General features: G+C 61.3%; 1 protein-coding gene across 1 annotated transcript in view; it reads right to left on the bottom strand.

Annotated features, from left to right (window-relative positions):
- Nucleotides 1-5,182: 5,182 nt before the first annotated feature.
- The window catches only part of PLXNA1 (plexin A1), a 54,557-nt gene continuing 35,668 nt past the window's right edge, over nt 5,183-24,071 (bottom strand). The window contains exons 21-32 of the mRNA XM_070493334.1: nt 22,363-22,505; nt 20,597-20,853; nt 20,130-20,196; nt 14,377-14,523; nt 14,125-14,284; nt 13,173-13,276; nt 12,750-12,846; nt 12,185-12,375; nt 11,813-11,982; nt 10,118-10,330; nt 9,886-10,036; nt 5,183-8,363 (exon numbers count right to left, since the gene is read on the bottom strand). Coding sequence (XP_070349435.1) covers nt 8,268-8,363; nt 9,886-10,036; nt 10,118-10,330; nt 11,813-11,982; nt 12,185-12,375; nt 12,750-12,846; nt 13,173-13,276; nt 14,125-14,284; nt 14,377-14,523; nt 20,130-20,196; nt 20,597-20,853; nt 22,363-22,505 — 1,796 coding nt within the window. The 3' untranslated portion in view covers nt 5,183-8,267. The remainder of the gene's footprint in view (nt 8,364-9,885; nt 10,037-10,117; nt 10,331-11,812; nt 11,983-12,184; nt 12,376-12,749; nt 12,847-13,172; nt 13,277-14,124; nt 14,285-14,376; nt 14,524-20,129; nt 20,197-20,596; nt 20,854-22,362; nt 22,506-24,071) is intronic.

Raw genomic sequence — 24,071 nt, 5'->3', positions numbered from 1 at the left:
GAGGACGGTAGAGCAGGAGTGGGGACGAGGACTGGGACATCCGGGGCTCTCTTGAGCCCGGCGCCCACAGGGCCCTCTCCCTGGGCTTCCAGATCCAGTCCAGGGCACGACTGCTGGGGCCAAAGAGCGGGTCACAGGCGCCCGCACCCACCCTGGCTGCCTGTGGTCTTCCCGACGGAGGCCACGCTTCTGCTGCGGGAAAGGCCTGGAAACAGCACCTTGCAGAGCGACCCGTGGGAACGCGGGAAGCAAGTGTGTGGGTAGCTCCTCAGCCCTCGCACCAACAGACCACAGGGGCAATGCAGTTTTGAGAGAATTGAGGAAATGTGAATATGCAAATACTAATTTTGTGATAATGACATAGTTGTTATATAAGAAAAGATGTGTTTATCCATTAAAAAAATAAGCACAGTCTCACGGACAGAGAAGAGAGGTATTTTGACTTCCGCTTGGGGAAGCTCCCGGGGGTGGTGTGGCCGAGGTGGAGGCGGGAACCAGCGTGGGCAGGGTTGGGGGACGGGGTACCCCAGGGTGGCGGGTGTCCCAGGGCAGGGCCCAGTGCGCCTCCCGTCTGGGCTCCTCCGAGAACCCAGAGTCCCACCTGTGTCTGGGCCGGCCGGCCGGGAGGCCTCAGAGCTGCCTAGATGGCCTGCTGTCTGGAGCCGCCCCTCAGGGGGACAGACCTGCCCAGGCAGCCATGCCCCAAATAATGGACGGAGACAGCAGGAGCTCACCAGGAGCTGGAGCTTCCTGCAGGAGCTGTGGGGTTCCGCCTGCGGGAGGTGGGACCAGCCACCGGCCTCACCTTGGGTGCCGTGAGCAGCCCGGAGGGAGGCGTCCAGGGGCCAGTCAGACACGGCTGGAGGCCAGGGCCGCAGCCAGAGGCGTGGGACCACTGTCGCTGCAGTGAGGGTGTGCGTGAGACCGCCAGGCCCAAAGAGAAGGGTGAAGCTCTCCTGCCCAGAATGTTCTGTGGCCTCCCATCCACACCAAAAGCTAAGACTCACTTAAAATTTTTATTTGAACTAGTTTTAAATGTAATAACATATACATAACATACAATTTACTGTCTTAACCATTTTTAAGTGTCTAGTTCAGTGGCATTAAGTACATTCACATTGTTGTGCAACTATCACCGCCATCCATTTCCAGAAATTTCTCATCTTCCCAGCTGAAACTCTGTCCTCATCAAACACAACTCCCCACGCCCACCACCTCCAGCCCTGGCAGCCGCCATTCCACTTTCTGTCTCTGATTCTGACTACCCTAGGTACCTCACATCAGTGGAGTCACAGTATTTGTCCTTTCCTGACTGGTTTATTTCACTTAGCATAACGCCCTTAAGGTTCATTCATGTCACAGCAGGTGTCAGAATTACCTTCCTTTTTAACGCTGAATAATATTCCATGGGATGTATAGACCACATTGTGTTTAGTCCTTTATCCGTTGATGGGCACTGGGACTGCTTCCCCCTGTTGGCTGTTGTGGATGCTGCTGCTATGAACATGGTGTACAGATGTCTCTTCAAGACCCTGCTTTCAATTCCTTTGGATTTATACCCAGAGGTGGAATTGCTGGGTCATATGGTAGTTCCATGTTCAGTTTTTTAAGGAGCCTCCATACTGTTTTCCACAGCAGCTGCACCATTTCACTTGCCAACCAACAGTGGACAAGGGTTCAATTTCTTCATATCCTTGTGATGCTTGTAAGCTCAAACTCTTTATGATCCTACCTCTACCTAAGCTGGATGGAGCTGGGGGTGGATGACTGGGAGGCTGGTGAGAAAGGAGGAGAAGTGAATTGCTGGTGGAAGTGAGTGGACAACGATGGATGATGTCAATGGGATGAGCTGGTGGGTGGGCAGGATTAGGGGGACAGTGGGTGGGTGGGTGGGTGGGTGTGTGGTGGTCGAGGGGCTGGAGGAAGAGATGGTATCACTCAGACTGGTGGAGCCCAGGAAGCCAGGCTACCCCACGTGCACCTCCAGCCGCGGAGGTCTCCACTTCAGTCCTCTTATGAAACATACTTCTAGCTTAGGGACCAGAATGCACCATCATCCAATCTGTGCTGGAGTCAATTGCCCCTCCCGGTCAGAGATGTGGAACTGCCTCCTGGTGCTCCCTGGCCTGCCCTACCTGCCACTGGGCAGGGCTCACTGGTATCATGAATAGCCTTGAGCCATCTCCCCCTCAGCTGAGGTCACACAGGCAGAGGAAGCTGGGTGGGAGACAGGACTCAGGCATTTTTCGTGCATTCAAAGTGGGCAGTCAGCAGTTAATTACGAGCCCCCAGGAAGAGACTGGGTCATGGTAGAGACACCCCAGGCACCTCCGACAATCCCTTCCTGCCCCTAGGGATCCTGCACACAGACACAGGCAGAGCTCACAAAAGGCACGGGACTCCCTCCTCCACGTATGCACAGTTCCATACAATCTGCAAAACCCTGAGGTGCAGGTGCACCGACTCCACCTCCCATTGCGCATGTGACCTGGGTCCGGCCGATAAGAGCACCTCATCCTTTGGGCCAGAATGATTGGTTCAAATAGAGACATGTGCCTCAAAGTTGGCCAATGAAATCCCTACCTAGACACGTGCCGACCAAAGGCACTCTCTTTCGCGGTGGTTGACAAGCTGGTGAGCCTAGCTGCTGACAGCCATCAGTGTCCCCCACTCGGGAAGAGCTTGTCTCAGAATGAAGCTCATGAATGAAGGAGAAAGACAGATTCCTCATGACCTCATGGAGCCCCTGGATGCAGCCAAGCCTGAAGCTAGATGCGCCCTTGGACTTTTCTATTGCATGAGCCAAACAGTTCCCTTGTCATTGCTCCAGACAGTTTAGGTTACATTTCTGTCCTTTATAATGGAGAGGGCACCGAGCCAGGACACATGCTCAGGTATTGCTCAGGGTGGTCTTCAACTGGACACAGCAATGATGGCTGGGAAGTCATTTCCTCAAACACACCCCACGTTGGCAGATAACCTGAGCTTGAATCCTGGCTCCATGTGCCACCCACCCAGCTGTCTTGTTGCTGCTGGGTCTCCAGGAAGGCCCCAGAGGGCCGAGGTCCTTCAGGGACGCCTGCAGGAGCCTCCCAAGTGGCCTTCACCCCTCTAATCCCATGGCCCCCAAATGCCAATCAGCCCACCCTCCTGGCTTCCTGTGGAGCTCAGGACGAGCCCCTGCTCCTCCCCGGCCTGAGCCCCCTCATGCAGCGAACGGCCCTCAGCCTCAGGCCTCTGCTCTCCTCTCACGCTGTCCACCAGCTCCTCGCCTGTGCCTCACGCGGTCATTCCACCCCAGGCAACACGCTCCCCCTAACATCCCCGCACATCCCCACGGCGGCTCCCTCTCACCCCTCAGGCCTCCTCGCCCCTGCCCAGATGGACAGCCCTCCCTTGTCCCCTGGCTGCCGTAGCACTTTCCTCACGGCACCTGTGGGTGGCCTGGCCAGTCACTCCATCCTTGCTCCGTCCGCTACCCTGGCACCAGGCTCAGCACAGGGCTCAGCACACAGAAGTGGTCATTGGACATGCTGGATAGCAAGCCGGCCTCCCCCTCTGCCACCCAGACACCCCCACCACACGCCCGGCTGGGAGTAGCCGGCAAGCCCGGGTGTGACCAGCTGTTGGTTCTAATGCCCTTGAGGAGCCCACGTGCGCAGCAATCAGCAGGCGCCTGCCACCCTCCCGCCAGCGCTGGCGGTCTAATTGCACTTGATCACCGTGCCGTGAGGCTGACGGCGGCTCAGGTGTCGCCCGCTTTCAGGCTGCCGGGGGTGGAGCCCCCAGCAGCCTAACGAGGGTAATTGAGGCAGGGCTGATTGTGCCGGGAAGCTGGAGGGGACTCAGCCGGGAGAACAGGCCACGTCACATTCCAAACAGGACCGCATTTGCTAAATTTGTTTCCGATGCAATTTCATGGTGATTGCACTGATTTCTTTTTAGTAATTGAGCTTGGTGCTGAGCTTGCTGCCTACAGCTACGGCTGTGAGGACGGGCCATGCTGGAGCAGGCGGTGTGGACCACTGTCACAGCCCTCGGGACAGAGCGTGGGCAGGAAGGCAGGTGGAGCGCCTGCAGCTCTCTGGGAACCTCCCTCCTGATACGATGGGCCTTTCAGTCCAGCTCTGCCACCACCCCCTGTGCAGCCTCGGGCAACACCTGTGTGCCCCTCGGCGCCTGTCTGTTGAGGATCATAACAGGCCTCACAGAAGCCCAAACCAGTCCATTCACCAGCTGTGCTTGGACGGTGGCCAATCGGCCTCAGTCACTGTCACTGCCTGGGCTTGGCCTGGAGACCAGGGCAGAGGAGGTACACCCTTGGGGATGCGTCATGCCTGCCTCATCCGAAATGATCACATCTGATCCCCACGCCCACCCACAGGAGCAAGAACAGCCATCCCTGGTGGGCCATGAAGGAAACAGGCCCAGAGAGTGGGCCACTCCCAGAGCCACACGCAAGCAGGGGGCTGCACCAACACCCTCTCCGTCAGAAAAATACTTGTCAAAATTTTCATGGATGGAACAGCATGTCTGCACTGGAAAGGCCAACATTTCCCAAACTGGGTTCCTCACCTGCAAGGCTACCAACAAAAAGAGAGCTCCTGGCTGAGAAAGTCTGGGAAACGCAGCTCCAGCTCCTTGCTATTCAAGGAGCGGTCCCAGGACTATGACCTTGGGTCACCAAAGCACCCGGGCCACACCAGGCCCCCTGGATCAGAATCTGCCTTTTAACAAGGCCCCCAAGAAACCACTGCTCTGAGCCAGGGGTTCACAACCCTGCTGTGCATGAGAACCACCTGGGTACCCTGTGAAAGCACACTGTACAGGCCCAGGGACAACAGGACACTGCGGGGCTCAGGCCTCGGTGTTTTTCAGTCTCAGCCAATGGTTCCAAAGTGTCTCCAAGGCCAAGAGCACCCGGAGGTTCCCAGCACAGGCAAGCACAGCAACCCTGACCGTGGGCAGCAGATGCCAGGGCCTGCTGAGACAGAGGCGGCCGAGAACCCGTGCTGCGGTCGGTTCTGGGTGCTGCTGCTGCTGCTGTGCAGGGTGGACCATGCCGGTGGGCAGCTCTGAGCACCGGGTGTGCCTGTAGTTCTGAGGGCGACCCCCACCTCCTGGCCCCTCGGCCCCCACCCCAGACCCCTCCCAGAAAGGAAAACCCAGAGCCGAGAGCTTTAGCAAAAATGTTTAATCTCTCCTTAATGTGTGTGTGTATTTACAAGTACTAAATCTGAAGAACAGTAAAGTAGGAAATAGTCATCTATTTACAGAATCGGTGAGCGCCCCATCGGCCACACTGCTCCTGTGGGAGCCACGGCCGCGGGCGCGGGCGCTCAGGCCGGCCGAGCATCTCTCTTCTTTTGGGTGGGGGCTCTGCGGCATTAAAGGACAGCTAACTGTGGGCTTCATCGTAAAAATATCTCTCTCTCTCTAAATATATCTATTCTAGCCTGTGTAGCACCAACTATGTGAGCCACCAGATCCAGAACTGGGAAAAAACCAGGGGGTGCGCTGGGGGCGCTCTGGCTCGGGCACCCAGGGGCCTCTCGCACAGCCTGGCTCCTCAGGCCAGGGGGAAGCAGGCGGGGCCAGCAGCCCTGGGCAGGGGAGTGCAGACAAGCTCGAGGTATATGGAGAGGCCAGGCTCCCAAGCAGGTGTGAGCTGCCCCTGGTCCTCCTGAGACGCGTGGGGGAGGGAAGGGAGGCGCGGCCCACGCAGGCAGGTGACAGCAGCGCCGTTTGGGCAACTGGGCGTTCTTGCACAGCACCCTGAGCCCTGGAGCTGCAGAGGGGCTTTCGGGACGATCGCACCCACCCTCACTGCGCAGAGCGGGGCTCCGATCCCAGGCTCCTGCTGGGCCCCCAAACACCCCCAGGCCAGTGCCAGAGCCCAGGTTGGAGCCCCTGGAAGGAGGACGCCCAGAGGTGACGGTGGGAGGCCTGGGCCAGCGCCTACGGTGCTACAGGGCTGGGAGGAGTGCGGGAACAGCGACAGGAGGGCTCAGAGCCTGTGTCCCCGACCCGCAGGGAGGAAGGGGCGGGTCTGCCGCACGGGTAGGGCAGGCTCAGCGTCAGCTCGGCCAGCTTGCGTGTAAACAGTACTGCTAAAGTGCTTGCTCCTGGCACGGCGCGTGCTCTGCGGAGGACCACACGCCCTGCAGGGCTGGGTGGGCGCCCCTCCTCTGTCCCCACTGGTGGCCTGACAACCGCCCACGTGACAAGGGCGTGAGGAGGGGCCTGGCTCTCTGCAGGGGCCAGGGAGGTCAGGAAGGGGGGCTGGGACTGGAATCGGAAGAGGGCGGCGCAGGGGCTGAGGAGCCCCACCCTCACCAGCGTGGGACTGGAAGAACAGGGGCTTCAGTGGGAAGCCAGCAACCAGGGAAGACTTCAGGGGAAACCGAGGCTTGCACCCCGGCAGGGCCAGGTGGCATCAGAGGGGAGATGGGGGTACACCCATGGAAGGATCCAGGCCAACCCAGCGGCAACCAAAGACTGCTGACCTCTAGATGGCCCGGCCTGAGCTCTGGCTGCCCAGGGAGGGGGCCCCCCCTGCCGCAGTGGACGGGGCCGGCCCGAGCTCCAGCTGGGCGTCTGCAGCAGTGCCCAGGGCCCAGGGTCCCCGCTGCCGGGTTCAGGAGGTTCCTGAGTCTGTCCTCAGACTCCACGCTGCCCCCGCCACGGAACAGCGGACCTGCTCTCCAGGGGTGTGGCCAGCGCTGCTCAGGGGGCCGGCCACAGTTAGCTGTCCCTTAAAGTCCGTGGGAAACTTTAGTACCATCAAAAAAGGGAACTTGAAGAGGGGACGGGCCGCTTATTTGCTTTCACAAATGACTAATTAATTAAAAAACATAACAAAGGGTCTAACAGCCTCTAGTATTCAACACTTGCAGTTTTAAAAAGATCAAGTCAGACCAAACGCCAGCACAGTCATGCAGGGACCCTTGGCCGCCCCGCGGGAGCAGCTCTCTCCTCTTGTACAGGAAAACGAAAACACGGTGATGACCCAGGTCGAAGGTCCGGGCAGAGGCCTCGGGGCGCTCCACGCGGACACTGCGGCCACCTTCGCCACCGCTGCTTGGAGTTGCTTTCCCACCGCCTCGCTGTTCTTACTCTAAACCGTGTGTGACACCTCTCCTCCTCCAGGCAGCCACACAGGACCCCGCCGGGGCTGGAGCCGCGAAGATATACATATATGTACAGGTGTTTTTAATCAAAACACTGTTCTCTCGTGCTCCGAGGGCAGGGTGGACGGAGCCCGCCTCCAGGCCCTCTGGTCACTGCGTCCCCCACCGAGCCAGACCAGCAGGTGGCCCAGCAAGCTGTCTCTGTTCAACCTAAACACTCGGTCCCCAGTTGTCCCCTGCTCTTGAGGGGCGAGCACGCTGCTGAGAGGCCAGACTGGGAGCACTGGAAGGTAGGCGTGGAGAGCAGGGCAGATGGGGAGGGAGGAGGGCGACAGGGCTGCTCTGGCGGCCTCCACGGCTGACCAGTGGGCGCGGGGGGAGGGGGAATAAATAACGGGAATGTGCGCTCATGACCCACAGCCCCAGGCCCCATTGGCTCCCAGAGACACAGCCCTGAGGACAGAAAGGGACCTGCCGAGTCCTGGAAGTCACCTGGAGCTGTGAGCAGAGCGTCCTGCAGCCCTCCACAGGAGGGAGCTGGGCCTCTCAGGGCGAGGTCGACGTGGCGCTCCGGCCTCCGCGGAGAGCACGCGGTGAATCGGAGGATGGTGGCGGGGCGCAGCAGTGAGGTGGGGTGCCAGACGGAGCAGGTGGCAGCGACGGCTGGGCCCTGGGCACTCAGTCTCCTGGGGGCTGCTGGCCGGACCCCGGCCCTCAGACTCTGCCCTGGAAGCTGGAAACAGCTGACCCCCTGCAGCCCTTCACCTAGGCCCTTCCGGCCTCAGGCAGATGGACCAGACTGGCTTCCCCCTTCCCAAAGGGCTCCAGCCTCCCCCAGGGCCTCAGTGTTCACCCTAGCCTCCTGAGAAGGCCCTGGCTGCACCCGGGCCCCCAGCCCTGCGGCCAGCAGCTCAGCCGGAGGGGGCTGCAGATGCCGTGGCATCCACACAATGAGGACCGGGCCCACGGGCGGGATGGGGGACAGAGGACGGGGCTGCGCACTGGCCCAGGTGCACGGGTGCTGCACAGCTGGGGCGAGGCTGCCTCCGCGGACCCCCCGGCTGTGGCTGCCGGCTGGCTGGAGGCCACGCTGTGGGCTCTTTGCTCGACTCCTGCCGGGCAGTGGCGGCCAGGGGCTCAACTGCTCAGGGCCATTGTGTCCACCACCTGCTCAAGCTTGCTCCGGAGCCGCTGCCGCCGTGCCTGCTCGTCCTTCTCCAGGGCCATCAGGATCTGCGGAGGAAGGCGGGGCGTGAGCAGGCCTGGCCAGGGCGCCCACTCACAAGGGACAGGAACACAGAAGCTCGGAGAGGGGCATGCAGTGGGCCTGTACGTGGCAGGGGTGCCAGCACACATCCAGGTGCCATCCCTTCCACTCTCAGCTGAGGGACCCAGTGTGGAGAACGAGTGCCCCCGTCACCACTCCTACTCTTATCCCCAAAACATCAACCCCAGACAGGTCTCTGGTCACAGCCAGGCCTCCTCCACCTGGGTGCCGCGTCCCGGACTGTCAACTGGAGCAGGGCCCAGTCACCCAGGGCGCAGACATGCCATCCCCTACAGCCCCTCCACACCACTTAGCCCACTGCTTGCAGCCCCCAGGAAGCAGGAGCACCGAGCTCCAGGCCTGCCCCCAGCACCCGCGGGCCTCGTGCGCTCTGTCGCTCACGTGCCGTTTCCCACTGGGGCATCAGCTCCCTGGCACACGGCCTCACTGCCATCGCCCTCGGCCAAGCCCCCTCCAGCCACTGCCGGGCTTCTCCATGCCCTTCACAGCACAGCTCCTCAGAAGCACCCAGGAGCTCCCCTCCGCTCACACGTTAACCCGAGGACAGCAGGCTTTAGTGCCCAGCCCCCGGCCACTCAACTTCCTGCTGCCCATCCAGACCCCGGGGACCAGCCCTGCTTCCTGACACCCTGCCCCTGCTGCCTCTGCCTCTTGGTCCCCTGGGGCTCAGCCCATCCCTTCTCTGCTCCGGACTCACCTCCGGCCATCTCCTCAGTCTCAGCTGAAGGCCTTCCTGTCGGCTGCTGACCCCCATGCCCTGCCCCAGAGCTCACAGCTCCACTCCCCCCAAACTTTAATCAAAGTCCAGGCCAGACTCCCGATCACTCGGCCACAAGTCTGGAGTCGGAGACCACAGCCAGTCAGATGGGCAAGTCCCACCCCCTCCCAGCCCCGCGGCCTGCAGCACGGTCACGGCCCCTGCCTCCTCCATCCCCTGGAACCGGCAGTCAGAGCCTCTGTCTCTAAGCCCTGACGGCCCGTCTCACCCGGGAAAAGCCCACGTCCCCGCAGCCCGCACACACAGCGATGGGCCCCTGCCTGGGGCTCGCCGCCCCTCCTCCAGGACGGCTTTTGTTCAAGCCTCATGGCCCCCACAGTCCTGCGGCCAGGCCGACTGTGGCCTCAGGGCATTAGCATGGGGCACACCCATCCCGCTTCTCACGCCCTGTGTCCTCCGTCCAATTCAGCCTGAGTCAGGCCTCCTTCCCCAGACGTCTCAGGAACTGCAGCTCTGCCCACCGCATCAGCAGGAAAGATACCAAGACTGTGGAGGGCACCGCGCCCTGCCCTGGAGACGTCCACCCAGCCCAACAAACCCCGTAATGAGCCCTCGGGACCAGTCACTCACCAACCATGTTCTCCACCTTGGGAAGAGCTGCCATGGCTGCCCACGGCCCGGCCAGGGCGGCACAGGCAGGGCTGGCGGCCGGGTGGGGGCAGGCGGCTTTGGGCGGCCCCTGCGCTCACCTCGTCCTTGTACTTGGTGATGTAGGAGTAGATCTCGTGCAGGGCGCTCATGCTGTTGAACTGGCTCAGGTGCAGCCGCGACTGCTCGGCCAGGTAGGCGCTCATGTCCTGGTCGCTGATGGCGGGCATCTTGGCAATGTCAGCGTAATATCTGCAGGCAGGCGGTGGGGTGGGCGTGTGAGCTGGGCCTCAGTGCCTCTGCCTGCCGTCCCGCCCCTCATGCCGGACTCACCTCTCCACCCAGCTCTTGTAGTTGGGGATGTCCTTGGCGTAGAGCAGCTTGTTGGAGGGGGAGTCCTTGCCCAGCTTGTGCTCGGATGTGGAGCAGGAGTCCATGAAGGTTTGGGCCACGACCGATAGGCAGGCGTCTGTGATGCTGCTCTTGTGGATGTCGAACACGAACTGCGGGTTCTTGATTACGTTTACCCAGAAGCGCAGGGGCAGGCTGCAGGCAGGCAGGCCAGGCACCCCGTCAGACAGGGCCTCAGGGCCCCTTCCAGGCAGCATGGGAAAGGGGCCAGCCAGCAGCCCTGCAGCCCTCCCAGCTCCGACCTTCATGGTGGCCATGGACTTCCATGCAGATGGGGAAACTGAAGTCCAGCCACGGCCCTGCTGCCCCCATTGCCCAGCCCCTCCTGGGAGGCCCTCTGAGGGCCACACACTCAGGTCACACATGGGCGTGACGTGCAGACCAGGGGCACTCCGTCGCTCTCAGGCACCCACCACACACAGTCCCAGTCCTCCTAGGCCTGCGTGCTCGCTCACACCCAGGCTGGCTCACCCCGCCCCTGCCCAGGTGGGCCCCAGCAGCAAGCCCAGAAGGGATTTCAGGGGACACAGCCGCACAGAGAGCTGACCTCTGTGCCGCCCTCTAAAGCAGTGTCAGCTGGGCTATCCAGCAGTCACTAGCCACACGTGGCTGTTTAAATTTAAATTAAGTAAAATTAAATGAAATTAAAAACTCAGATTCTCAGGTGCACTAGACACACGTCAAATGCTCAGCAGCCACACGCAGCTGGCAGCCACCTCTAGAAAGCACGGATCCAGGATATTCTGTCACTGCAGAGCGCTCTCCTAGACAGTGCTGACCTAGATGATGCTACCCCCAAGCCCCATGGAGCCCCCAGCAGAGCCCAGGAGGGGCCTCTCAGGCACTTAATCCCAACCAAAGTCCGCAGACAGCACAAAGGGAGCTGGACACCTAGGGTGGCCCTGGTGATGACCAGGACTGCATCCCAGGTTTGGGGAGACCAACCAGAATGCTGGGGGGGTCGGACCATCAGGGGACAGGGAGAAAGACAGAGAGGCACAGGAAGGGGGCTGACGTGGCTGAGGGTACGCTGGCAGGCTCAGGGAGACAGAGACCGGGCAAGTGGTGGCTGTGGGGGGAGGGGAGTGCTGACCTCCCGGGAGGCCACTAGGGTGAGGGCGCTGGGAGTGAGTGCTTCATTATCACCCTCACCACTGCCTGGCCTGGCCCACCAAGCCTGTTGATCACACAGAACCCCGTACTCACATGTCTGTGCACAGCCATGCGCACTCACGGACACACGTGTATGCACATGCCTGGACACCCCCCAGCTCCTTCACCACAGGGGGGTCCTGCAAACTGAAGCAGAGGCTGTGCCCAGGCCCCAGGCAGGGGAGGCAGCAGATGACCCCCGGACGGGCGATCTGGGAAGGCCCATGTGAAGAGGACTGGCCATGGCATGGAGACAGCCTACCCGCGGCCTCTCTCCTTGCCCTCGGAACAGGGCCAGGTCCACCAGGGTCCTGGAGGATGGGCCTCCCGGAGTGCTGCAGCCTCCGGCCTTGCCCGGCTGGTTGTGCCCCCAGTGCCACGCTCCCTGCTCAGAGCGGGGCTGTGTGCCCCGCCTCGGGGGCAGCCTTTGCCCTGCCGTCCTGCCCAGCGCCCCGCCGCAGGTACCAGTTGCTCTTCCAGGTGTGGCGCACATCCGCATCGTGTATCTGGTGCTGGTCGGCCTGCTCGTCCAGGAAGTCGAACATGTACTTGATGGCCAGGGGCAGGGCCGAGCCCCGGTGCGCTGTGCTGAAGATGGTCTCAAAGAGGTCATCCACAAACTTCTGCAGCGTGCCCTGTGGGTGGGCAAGGACAGAGCTCCAGGGGTGCCACCAGGGCATCCCTCGCTTCCTGGGTGACCTAAGCAGCCGGCTGCGCCACCCAGGCCCATGTGGCCATAGGATGAGAGCGAGGACAAGGGGCTTGTTCTGAGCTTAGCTTTCTGAGGCCCACATCTGTCTGTCCTGGCGTCCCTGCCACCTGCCCACCTGGGCCTACCTTGGTGGCCAGCAGCCGCGTCAGGTAGATCTCCGAGACCATCTTGCTGCCGCGGTCGCCCTCTCGCTGGTCCAGGTGGTCATGGTTCTTCACCAGGTGCCACAGCTTGGTGCCACTCTCCAGGTCGGGTGTGATCATGGGCGTGCGCGAGCGCAGGCTGTCGGGGCTGCTGGCTGTGCGCAGCATGCTCTCTGTGGGCACCATGCCTGTCAGCGGGCACACCTTCCACGTCCAGCACCCGCCCGCCCACCATGGCCCCAGCTGGGTGACCTCAGGCCAGGCAGCTCCCCTGTCTGAGCCTCAGTTTCCTCATCTGAGAGCTGGGTCATCAGCCCCACCTCCTTGGTGGCTGGGGACAGACAGTGGCAGCAGGGAGGTGGCAGAAAGGACAGCTGTGTGCAGGTGTATGCTGGGCAACAGGTGTGGCCTCCAGATTCAAGGGAAGGGCCAAGTGGCTGAGCAATGGGTTGTGTGCAAAGCCCCTCCCAGCCTGCTGCAGCAGGCCCAGGGGAGCTGTCTGTCCAGGCTGGGGGCCCCGACCCGCCCTGTCCTGTTGGGCCCTCACCGTATCTGCTGAGGGACTTGGTGAAGGTGGAAGAGTTGGAGATGTTGTAGGCAGACGTCTGCTTGGGCACCAGGGCTACCGAGGACCCATCTGTCACCTGCAGACAGACGGCCCAGAGACACGTGACCCACCATCAGGGGCCCGGTGACACCCTCAGCCCTCCCTGGTTCTGTGCCTGGAGACTAGTCGCCTCATCACTCTGAGCCTCAGTTTCCCCACCAGTGTACCTCTCAGGCTGTACGGAGAACCCGATGGGCCAGTGTGAGGCCTGGGACAGTCATGCATGTGACCCCTGCCCCCTTTTTCTCTGACATTTGCTGACCACCCCCAGCTGGGGGCTGGACACCGGCACCCGCAGAGCCCCGGAGCTCCTAGGGAAGAGAGGCTCTGAGCTGCGGCCAGGGGCCCAGGTCTGGGGGTCACCTGGTAGTGAGCCAGCGTGTTCAGCCTCTTCCAGTCGTTGTCGATCTTGGTGGTGACGTCCTCGTCCTGCAGGATGATTCGCGCCATGCGGCCCTGGCGCCACTCTGCCAAGAAGGGGAGCGCTGGAGGGATACAGCCGTGTGGCTGCTCCCTCTCTGTCCGGGCCTCTAGCGCCAGGAGGGGAAGGGTGGCCCTGAGGGCCCGGGCCTCCTGGGGGGTCAGTGAAGGCCCCGCACACCAGAACAATGCAGGGACAAGGCTCCTTCCAGCCTGTGGGCAGCTCTGGGCCTGGCTGGGAGCAGGAAGATGTGGCCCTACAGTTCAGCCTTGCGCCCTGCAGCTGCCTGCCTCTCTGGCAGCCCTCCACCTGACGTGCTCCCCGACCCTGGGCAACCAGACTACACACGGTTCACTCTGCCTTCAGAGCTCCAGGCCCAGCTGCTCTCAGCCTGGCATTCAAGGCCTCCACAGTGGCCCCTCAGCCTCTCCAGCCACATCCACCATGGGACTCCCAGGCCCCTGACCTGCCCCTCCTCCTCTGGCCCTCCCTAGCTCAGCAGGTACCCCAACCTGTCCAGCTCATGAGGCAGAGCGCCCCCCAAGTCTGACGGTCCACTCGCCTCTAGGGACATGGAACCCCCCACCTGCCTCCCCTGGGGGGACAGGGCACCGTCCTCAAAGCACTCCCTGCTTCCAGCCCCGCCCACCTCTACCCCGGCAGGAGCAACTTTTCAGAGCCCCGCCTGGATCACAGCCCACTCCTGAAACTCCCCATGGCCTCCACACCCTCCCAACCAGTGTGCGGGGCCCTGCCTGGACGTCCCCAGCCGAGCCCATTGCCTGTGGCCGCCAGACACTGCCCCTCTGCCTCAGGCCTTGGCACCCATAGGCCCGACACCCAGAACCCAGTGCGGCCACACTGCTCACAGTGTGAGCGCTGCCCCAGGCTCACCCAGGTCCATGTCCGCAGCCTTGGGCCGCTGGGAGTAGGGCACGCCCTTGTACACGGCATCCAGCAGCTTCTCTTTGACCTGCGTCACTGTGTCACAGTTTAGCCCCTTCACCGGCACCTCGGGTGCGTTCTCATTCTCGGGATTCACACAGTTCAGGGTCTGTGGGCAGGGAGGTGCAGCATGAGCCCGCTTCTCCCGGGAGGCCCGCGGGGGCACAGCGGGGCGGGAAAGGACGTGTGCCCCTCACTCACCAGCGTCTTGTAGTCAATCTGCTGCCGGATGAGCTTGTCCTCGCTCAGCGAGTAGCGCGCCTCACCTGTGATGGCGTCGATGGGGCCTTTCTCCATTTGCTGCTTGATGGCGCAGTAGAGCATGAAAAGTGGCTCCCCCGCACACTCCTGCGCAGGCAGGCGGGCGTCAGGCTGCAGCCAGCACACCAGGGGCTGCCACCCCCCACCCGCCGCCCCTACCCTTCCCACAAGGAGAAATGAGTGACATTTCCAAATTCATTGTAGGAGACAAGTAGAACGGTGGCTTCAGCGCCCAAGGAAGATTGTTCAAAAGAATGAATAAGTGACCAGTTGCCCATGTGATCATTGATTTCAAAACCCTAATGAGTCCCAGCAAGGAGCGGGGAGCAGATCAGAGAGCACAACGTGGCTAGGGCGTTCACTCCAAAGAACAAGGCCAGGCAGCTCCAGCCCGAAGTCAGCCGAGCGCAGGCCTCAGTGAGAATGCCACCCCAGCCCCCACCCACGGCCCAGGACCCCACTCACTGGAGCCTGACCCAGGCGGCCAACAGGTTGCCAGGGATGAAGCCCAGCATCCTGCCCCACCCCCACAGCCTACAGCGCAGGGCGCCGTAAGCACTAGGTGTGACTGTCGTCTGTCACGAGGCCAACCTGGCTGGGACGACCCCTGCAGGCAGAGGGCCGCCCCTCCCTCTCTTACTCCAGAGCACACAGTGGATGCACTCATGGGTGCAGAGGCACTGACCCAGAGCAGCTAGCAGCAACAATAGGCACAAGAGGCACAGGAGTCCACGGCCAAGGGCCAGTGGGGTGGCCATCGGTCGCTCGACAGAGGTCTACTCTGCCCGTCTCCTACCACAAGCCCTCTGGCTCCCCACACCACAGCCATGAAGGCCACCTCCTACTCTTCCAACCACCCAGCATGTCCCCAACCTCAGGGCCTTTGCACCTGCTGTCCCTACAAGCAGAAAACTCTCCCTCAGGTCTTCATTGGCTATTCCAGACTCTACCCAATGTCCCCTCCTTACAAAGGCTCTCCCAGACGCCTGGGCCAAAGCTGCTGGCCCCCACGGCTGACACAGTGCCCTACTGCCTTCCTGGCTCTTGTCGTCCTTAAACCTTCTTGTTGACTGTGCTGCCATCTGCTCCGTGGAGTGGAAGCTGCCTGGAGTGGAAGGCTACATTACACCCCAGTGCCCAGGACAGGGCCTGTGCACACACGCGAGAGGCTCCACAGACTCCGCTGGACAACCAACGCCATGAATGAAGAGGTGTAGAAGGAAAAGGTTCCCGTGGTCACGGCAAAGTGAAGAGAGCTGAAGCCAGAGCGCCCGGTCACCTGCCTTGTGAGGGCCCGCCGGCAGGGGCCATGTCCGGCCTGGGCTTGCTGTATCCCCCCACACAGGGGAGTCCCCACCTGAGCCCGGGTACAGGCTCCTCTGTCATCGCAGCCGCTGGTGGAGTTTAGGAGTGAGTGTGCCCCAAATGGGCAGCATGCTGGCCACCCTGCCTCCTCCCGGGCCCCTGGCTACACACGGCAGCTCTGCCTGGGAACCTGATGCTCCGGGTACCTCGTCAGCATCTGTGGTAACTAAAGAGGCAGGTGCTGAGGAGTGGCCACAAACACAGATCATCCCGAGACCCTTCAACAACATGCTTGTCTTTGAAATTATGTTTCATTTGCAAACTTGGCTTCATTAAGTCAACTGGGAAGGTGGCGAGAAGCGGGTGCGGATCAGGATTCAGAGCCCTTAACAGCTGTCTCTCTTTTTGCAAACGCCACCTGCAGAGCACACTGGGGCACGGGAGCAGACACGGCCGGGCTCCTAGGTGCGCACCTTGCAGAAGACGAGGCAGCATCACTGAAGGGGAGGGGAAGTTACAGACCCAAGAAGCTGGGATCCAAACCCAGATGCGTCTCCCTCTGTGGCGGCCACCCCTGAGAGGCCAAGTGTCCAGAAGACACAGGCGGAGCGGGCTGTCCACTCTCGGCCCCGCCAGCAGGCTCCCCAGGGCTGGCGCTGACCCAGTCCTACAACGCTGCCCAGACAGTGTGAAGCAGGAAGGCCCAGCACCCAGGACCCGCCTCCCCTGTCCCTCGCTGGGCCTCAGTTCCCTGCAGCGTGAGGTGAGAAGGATAACCTCAGACGCCTCCCAGCGCTAGCTGTGAACGTGCAGAAACCGCCCAGTGGAAAAGGCCGCTCCTCCAGGATAGAGATGGCATGAGAGCTCAAGAGAGCTCGACAGCGACGGCAGGACAAGCGCTCCTCCATGTCACACCCCACAGAAAAGCCACTGCTCAGCCTAACACAGAAGTGATGAAAGATGGACAGTTATGTTTTTAAAAAATTCTATAATCTACTAAAAAAATCCTGAGAAAGGGGGGAAAAGGATAAAAATAGACAATTAAAGAAAAAGTGGCTCATGAAACAAATGCAAAGATGCCCACTGGCTAAAGAAACGGCAGCTAAAGCAACCAGCTGCCAGTGAGTGCTCACCAAGCTGGCACGAGGGAGGGGGGCAGAGCCCGGCACCAGGGCCGCCAAAGCGGGGCTCTCAACACTGAACTGGGGCAACCTGGCAGCATACGTTCCAGCAAAAAAGGAGCGTGCCTGACCCGTGCATCGCTCTTCTGGAATCCACTTCAACACGAACACAGCCACAGGCCAGTGGCTCAGAATGCTGGCTCTGGACTGGTCAGGGAGGGGAGGAACGTAAGCTCTCCAAACACCCATCCCAGTGCAGCAGTCGATCAAATGTGCAGCCCCAGACGGGGACATCGTGGCTGTTAAAAAGGAGACAAACGCCTGCAGCCTGACCGCAGAGCCAGCAGGACGCTGCCCGAGGCGGGCGAACCAGGGTGCGCTGCAAACGGACGGTGCTGCAGAGGGAAATCCTACAAGGAGGAACAGCTGTGGTACTAGGATTTCTTCTGAATGTCAGAAGCACACTCCATTCACGGGTGTTCGCTTCCATTCAGACACCAGCCTGGAGGACACACAGGGACACACTGCTGGTCGCTGTCTGCAGAAGTGGGGTGGGGCTCAGCCCTTATGCCACTCCTGTGTTGTTCAGGCATACTAAAATGAGCATGGATTACTTTTCCAGGTAAGTTTTTTGTTTCTAAAGACAGCAAGGAATGAAAAGGACCTGTGTGGTTTAAAAACAGTTTGTGGCAGCCTAAAAAGAAATGAGCCATCAGGTCCTGAAAAGCCTGGGGAAACCCGAAATGCACATCACGCGGGGAAAGGAACCAAGCTGAGAAGCCGCGGCTGCACGGTTCTAAGCACAGGACGCTCAGGAAAAGGCCAGCCAGGCAGACCGTACAAAGTTCCGTGGGTGCAGGGGTGGGGCTGGGAGGAGGGCCGAACAAGCGGAGTATGGCGGGTTTCTCGGGCAGTGAAGGCACTCCGTGTAACGTTGTAATACTGCATCCCCGTCACTGCACGTGTCCAGACCCCGAGTGCACACCGTCGAGAGTGAACCCGCATGTAAACTATGGACTCGGGGGATCCTGACGTGCCAGTGAGCTTCATCGACTGTGACACGTGCCCCTTGCTGCTGTAGGACATGGGTGGTGACACACCTCCTGCATGTGTGGGGGCAGAGGTATGAGGAAAATCTCTGCACTTTCTGCTCGATTTTGCTGTGAACCTAAAACTGCTCTACAAAGGAAAGCCTACCTTAAAAAACAAAACAAATCAAACATAGCTTGTGGCACAAAGTCTGTGGCCAGTTACGTGGACGGGAGCAGCCTGGCCAGGCTCAGGTCCCTCCTTCAGCGGGCATGGGCAGACAGCCCCAGCTTGGCCGCCTCCACACGTGGCCCTGGGTCATCTTGTCCCGCCCAGCAGGTCCCCTCATCTGTACAGCGAGGGGCAACAAGAACTGGGAGGACGGGAGTGCTGAGTAGACCTAAGTGCATCTTGACCCGCTCAGCCCCTCTGAGGAAACCCCACTGGGGCCACGATGACAGTGGGCCAGGGGTCAGCTTGGCCCCAGGGCTCTCCACGCTCCGCCCTCCCCTTCCCTGCTTCCCTCCTTCCTGCTCTCCAGCCAAGCCTGGCCTCCTCCTCCCTCTGTCCACTGCGGAGCCCTACCCCACCAGGCCCACCGGAAACGTCACCACCCCTCCATGAAGCGGCCTCTGCCCGTGAGCCCGAAGCACAGCCTCCCTGCCTGTGAGGTCCTGCCTCCCCTTGTCTCCACGGCCTGATCCACAGCCTAGCGTCACAAAACACACCCCCAATGCTGGTCCTCAGACCAGTGTGTCAAGCTGAGGCCCCTCTCTAGGGGTGCAGAACCAGGAACAGACAGGGCTGGGTGCAGCCAGGACGAGCTAGACCCCAGCCGTCTGTGTCTTCTCAGCCTTCCTTCTCATGGATTACAGAGCACAATTCAACGAGTGTGTCAATACACTACAGTCTTCACAGCACTGCATTTTTACAGGAAACGCACAACTTTGGGCAACTGGCTGCCAATCCTGCATAATGATAACGACGTCAGGTTTCGGGACTGCCTTCTCCACACGACACGCCACCTCCACAGTGCACCCCATGGACAAGCAGCCCCGCCATCCGTCTCCCGGCCCCTCCTCCCTGGACCTCATGCCACCTCAGGGCCTCTGCTCCCTCTGCCTGGATGACTTCTTCCCTTCCTCAGGCCGCTGCTCAAACCTCCCCCACCCCCGGGACCCCCCACCCCTCTGTCTCCTGCCTCATTTCCCACCTACACCTCTCTCCGCAGCCAGGGCAGGGCTCTGCTCTGGGCACCTCAGCTGCAGCGGCCTGGGCTCAGCAGCATCCTGCAGATGTAGGACTGAAAGCTGCTGTGGTACCTGATTCAGAACACCAGGAGCTGAGGGTCCACGTCCAAGAAGCAACCACAGCGAGAATGAGACCTAGGCCATCGCGCCAGCCCCACCCTCGGCCACTCAGCCCTAATGCCCGTCACCTCACCCGTCTGCAGAGCATCAACGGGGGGCCATGGATGAGCCACACACACTGGGCTCAACCTGGCAGCCCCACTACCTGCACCTCACAAGACCGTGGGCCCATCTGCCAAGCCATCAGATTTTTCAAGCGAAGCCAGACACCCAGGTCAGAACGATCTCCTGGTTTCTCAAGTGCAGGTGACCAGCCCAGTTATTTATACCCCAAACAAATTCCCCCTGAACTCACATTTAGCTTCCACCCCATTATGAGGATGGCCAGGGGCCGCCAGGGCCTGCCTTCTGGGGGTCAGGGGCTCTCCCCAGCCTGAGCAGGGGCTTGTCTGAGCAACCATGGAGAAAGCCCAGGTGGCCACCCTCTCTTCCAACGGGGGCCAACAGGAGCCCCTGGAGCCTCCCAGGCTGGCCCAGTGCTGGGTGCAAGACACATGGAAGCCCCTAAGCAGATGTCCGCCTCTGTCCCTAGGTCCCAGCCATCAGCACAGTGTGGAGACGTGGGCCGGTATGCAAACTTCAGCTCGGCTGCATGCTGACTGTGGGACTGAGACGGCTCGCTGTGGGGCTAGGCGTCCACTCCTGTCCCAGCGGCTGGGGGAGGCCTGGACAGCCTCAAGTAGGGAGGAGGAGAGGCGCCACAGTACGTGCGTCCTGGGGAGTTCATGCTGAGACCCTGTCCCCTATTTGAGCCACTCTTGGCTGAGACCCCACGTGCCCACCCCTCTGGTCTCTCGTTCCCCTTGAGCCTGTTCACCTGCCTCTGACAACCCCCTCGGATGTTCTCTCCCCCTTGGCGCCCGCCTACCTTGAGGAATTTGTACAAAAGGAAGGTGAACCAGTTGGTCAGCATCTTTTCCGCCACCGACTCGGTTCTGGGGAAAGAACACGGGCAGGGATGGCGTGATTCCTGCCACCAGGCCCGTCCACCCCGCCCTCCCCCCCCCACTCCTGCACTGCTGAAGGTCAGGCCTGGAAAGGCACCCACAGGTATCAGGCAGCTGGGCGGCTGCCACAGAGACCCCAGCTCGTGGCCCCAGGCCTCTGAGCGTGACAATGCAGGCCTGGCACTGACAGATCCTGGAGGAGGCTCCGCCTCGACTGAGTCCCATGCCCGACAGGTGGGGGTCCCCACTCCTAATGCCTGGTCAGAGGAGGCTGAGCCCTCCCCACAGAGCACAGCACCGGGGCCTGGGGGCCGGGCACCCAACAAGGCTCCCGCATGCACAGCTGGAGGTGCGGACCCGCCCGCCCGCCTGCCGCCCACAGGCTTACCGCCGCAGCAGCAGCTTGGGGTGGTTCTTGCTCTCCAAGTTCTTCTCGATGAGGTCAGACAGCAGCTGCTTGAGCACGCCTGTGGCGTACTCCATCTCGCCCTGCAGGGCTGTCATGATGAGCGAGGCCACGTTCCCGCGGTCCCGCATGGAGAAGCTGCGCTGGGCCTCCAGCGTGCGGATGAAGGTCAGCAGGAAGTGCTTCTTGGTCAGCAGCTGCCCGAACAGTGTCAGCGACTTCTCCACGTTGGCCTGCACCTGAGGGGCATGGGCCCGCTCAGACCCACACAGGGGCACGGCCCCGACAGGCGAGACAGGAGGGGAAGGCCTCTGTCCCAGGGGCTGTCCAGGCCTGGTGTACGTGGCCAGGCCGGACAGCAGACCTTGGAGGTGGGTGACACACTGCCCTGACAGGTCCCTGGGCTTCAACCGTCCTTAGCAGAATGGACGTGGCCTGGCAGCTACCTGAGAAGCCCATCAAGGCAAAGACCGGGAGAGTACCAGTGTTGGGGGGGTACAGGATGAGGTCCTGCCCCTGAGACTCTCTCTGTGGCCAAATCCTGGGATTGGCAGCTCCTGCAGCCCAGCTCTAGCAGCTTCAGAGGAAGCCCAACTCAACACCCATCTGCTGGGCACCCCAAGTGCATGTCCATGGTCTCACTCTGCCCTCACAATGACCACTCACACAGAAACCACACTCTCCACTTCACGAAGGACACTGAAGTCCAGAAAGGAGAAGAGGCTTGTCCAGGGCCACATAGTATAGAGGTGGGGAAAAAAGGGTGGAATGCAGGTGTGGCTGGCTCCAGGGCCTCTGCTACCTGTCTCATCTGAACCAAGGCTTGTCAGGGCAGGAGGTTCCCGACCAGGTTGTACCACAGGCTGCCACAGACACCTGGCAAATGGTCCATGCAGACAGGTGACAGGTCCCAGGTAGAATACAGTCACAGCTAAGAGAGCAGTTAGACCAACACAGCAGACAGCAACATCCAAAGAGAGACCCAACAGAAGGAGGACATGGAGCCCCCAACATGGCAGTAATCCCAGGGAATGCACTGGGTCCAAGCCAGAATGACAGGAAGACCCGCTCACATTCTGCTCAAAAGGGAATGTTCCATCAATGGAGCCACATGGGAGAGCAGGCCCCTCAACATCCAAGGTGAGCAGAGATGGAATGTCCTCACTAGAAAGCATGACAGAGCCAACCTGCCAAGCCCCTGCCTGTTCTTAGCTGCAGGCTGGGTTCCTGGCCTGCCACTGGGGCCCCCTGGAGGACCTGGGGGCCAGCCCTTTTCCCCTCAGCAGGCTCATGCCAACAGCGTGGGTGCTGTCAACATCTGCAGAGCAGAGCCCCGCTCTCCAGAGGCCTTTGTGCTGCGTCAGCCACGTGCTCGCCCCCAACAGCCACACAAGCTCCAGCCAGGTGCCCACACTTCCAGCACGCACAGCAGCTGCCCCTACCTGGGGAAGCTCAGCACCCAGAACCACTCAGGAGCCAGGCCCGGTGAGCTGCAGGTGGTACGTGATGGACCAGAGGGCCCACCATGGCAGTGGTGGGCCCCAAGGAGCCCAGGCTAAAGGTGCTTCGCTGGGATGAGGCCTGGCACCCACCCTAGGCCCCGCCCAGGCCCTCCCCACTGCTGCTGAAGTGCTGTCGAGAGCCAAGGGCCCTGCCTCCCAGAGCCCCTCCCGCAGGCTCGGGCCATCTTCCAGGCCCCTCCAGCTGCCCAGCAGCACCCAAGGAGCCCCCGGAGGCCAGCAGCCTACCTCCATCTCCTTGAGCACGGGGTGGTCCTCGATGCCGGGGAAGAGCACCCGCATGGCGTACGTCCGGTAGTCCAGGAATGGGATCCCGGCACCGTCCAGGTCATTGGTCAGCTCATGGATATCCGTCTGCAGCTCTGCAAAGGCTGTGGCCAGACAGCATGTCAGGGCAGGCGCCCCGCTGGCCCCCAGCCACCGCTCCTGAGGCCCCAGCCCTCCCACGCTCAGGGCCAAGCTCAAACGCGGACTCTGAACTCACTGGCTGGGTGACCTTAAGGAAACTACTGTGCCCACCTATGCCTCAGTTCCCCTAATTCTAACACGGGGATTAAAAGCTCTCTGTCCCCCTAAGCTGTCGCAGGAATAACTAAGACAAGAGCAGAGAAGGTGGGGGGACTGGGCCGGGCTCAGAAGGGCCTCCCGTATTTCATGCTGGCTTTCAATAAGGAACGGGCAGTGGCTCCTTCCGCCACCGGGGGCACACGCCATCTGCCCTGGCTACCCTGGCCTCTGCTGTTCGGGAAGAGACAGGATATGGCCAGGGGTGGGAGGCAGCAGGCAGCAGAGCCCCGGGGTCAGGGGACCACAGGCTCTCCCCAAGGCCCTGAGCCCTCCAAGTTGACAACCGCCACATGCACAGCTCAGGGCCTCTGCTCCCTCTCTTATCTGAACCTCAGGCCAGCAGGCCCCTACGCCTCCTGCCCCACTCCAGACAGCCCTGCTTCTTTCAGAAAAAAAGACCAGCAAGGCAGGGGCAGGCCCTGTCGGAACATTCCAAAGCTGTGAGGCGTCAGCACTGCAGAAGCCCGAGGGATGCGCTATCTGATCAGGAGCCAGAGGAGTGCTGGGCAGGCTCTGTGGGATGCTGGCAGGGTTTTATTAGGGCCGGGACCTTCGTCTCCTGGCACCACCGCCAGTCATCTGGTCACCTCCACCTGGCTGGCCCTGGAGTGCCCCAGCAGACAACAGCTTCACGCACATCAGCCTCACGGACAGTCATCCTCACCCTGAGGGAGGCCCTGCCTGCAGAGCTCCCCACCTGGTCCCCCACCCAGGCCGCCTGCTCCCACCCAGCCCCCACAGACCTGCCTCCATCCCACCAGGAGTGCCTGCCAGGTGGGCAGGCACTCCGGAACCAAGAGAGCTCCCGGCACACGAGACTTTGAACTTTAAGACTGGCACAGGCCTGGGCAAATGGACACTCCAGTCCCAATGTGGTCAATAACAAGCTGATGCCAGGCCTGTTATGGGCACAAGGCCGCCACACAGCAGTTCGAACCCCACTGCACCGCTTAGCCCCTTCCTCATCTGAAAACAGGAATGGTCCGCTCAGCCTCAGAGCTGCACGTGCTCACCAGTTGACAACTGCAGGATGCTCAAAGTCAGACCTGGCACTTAAAGAACACTCCAGAGCTGTCAGTCATCCCCAGCGCTGCTCGCTCGCCCTGTAACAGCCTCAGACTTCTCAGATGGGGCCCTGAGAGGCGCATGGTGAGCTAGGGACCACAAGCAGGTAGGGGTCGCCCCAGGCTGGCCCAGGCCCTGGGAGCACCCAGTCCCGAGGCGCCACCTCACACCCAGCCAGAGACGCTAGCAGGCTTGATGTTAGCCATCACAGGTCAAGGCTGCTGTCTGCCAAACCTCAAGTGGCCACTGTGCAGCCCAGGATCCCTATCCTAGGCCAGCAGGGCGCCCCATGGTCTCTGGCTTCA

This window comes from Equus asinus, chromosome 21 (assembly GCF_041296235.1).
Source record: "Equus asinus isolate D_3611 breed Donkey chromosome 21, EquAss-T2T_v2, whole genome shotgun sequence".
Lineage (NCBI taxonomy): Eukaryota > Metazoa > Chordata > Mammalia > Perissodactyla > Equidae > Equus > Equus asinus.
The sequence above is the reverse complement of the archived record's forward strand: the minus strand, read 5'-3'. Positions and strand labels throughout refer to the sequence as shown.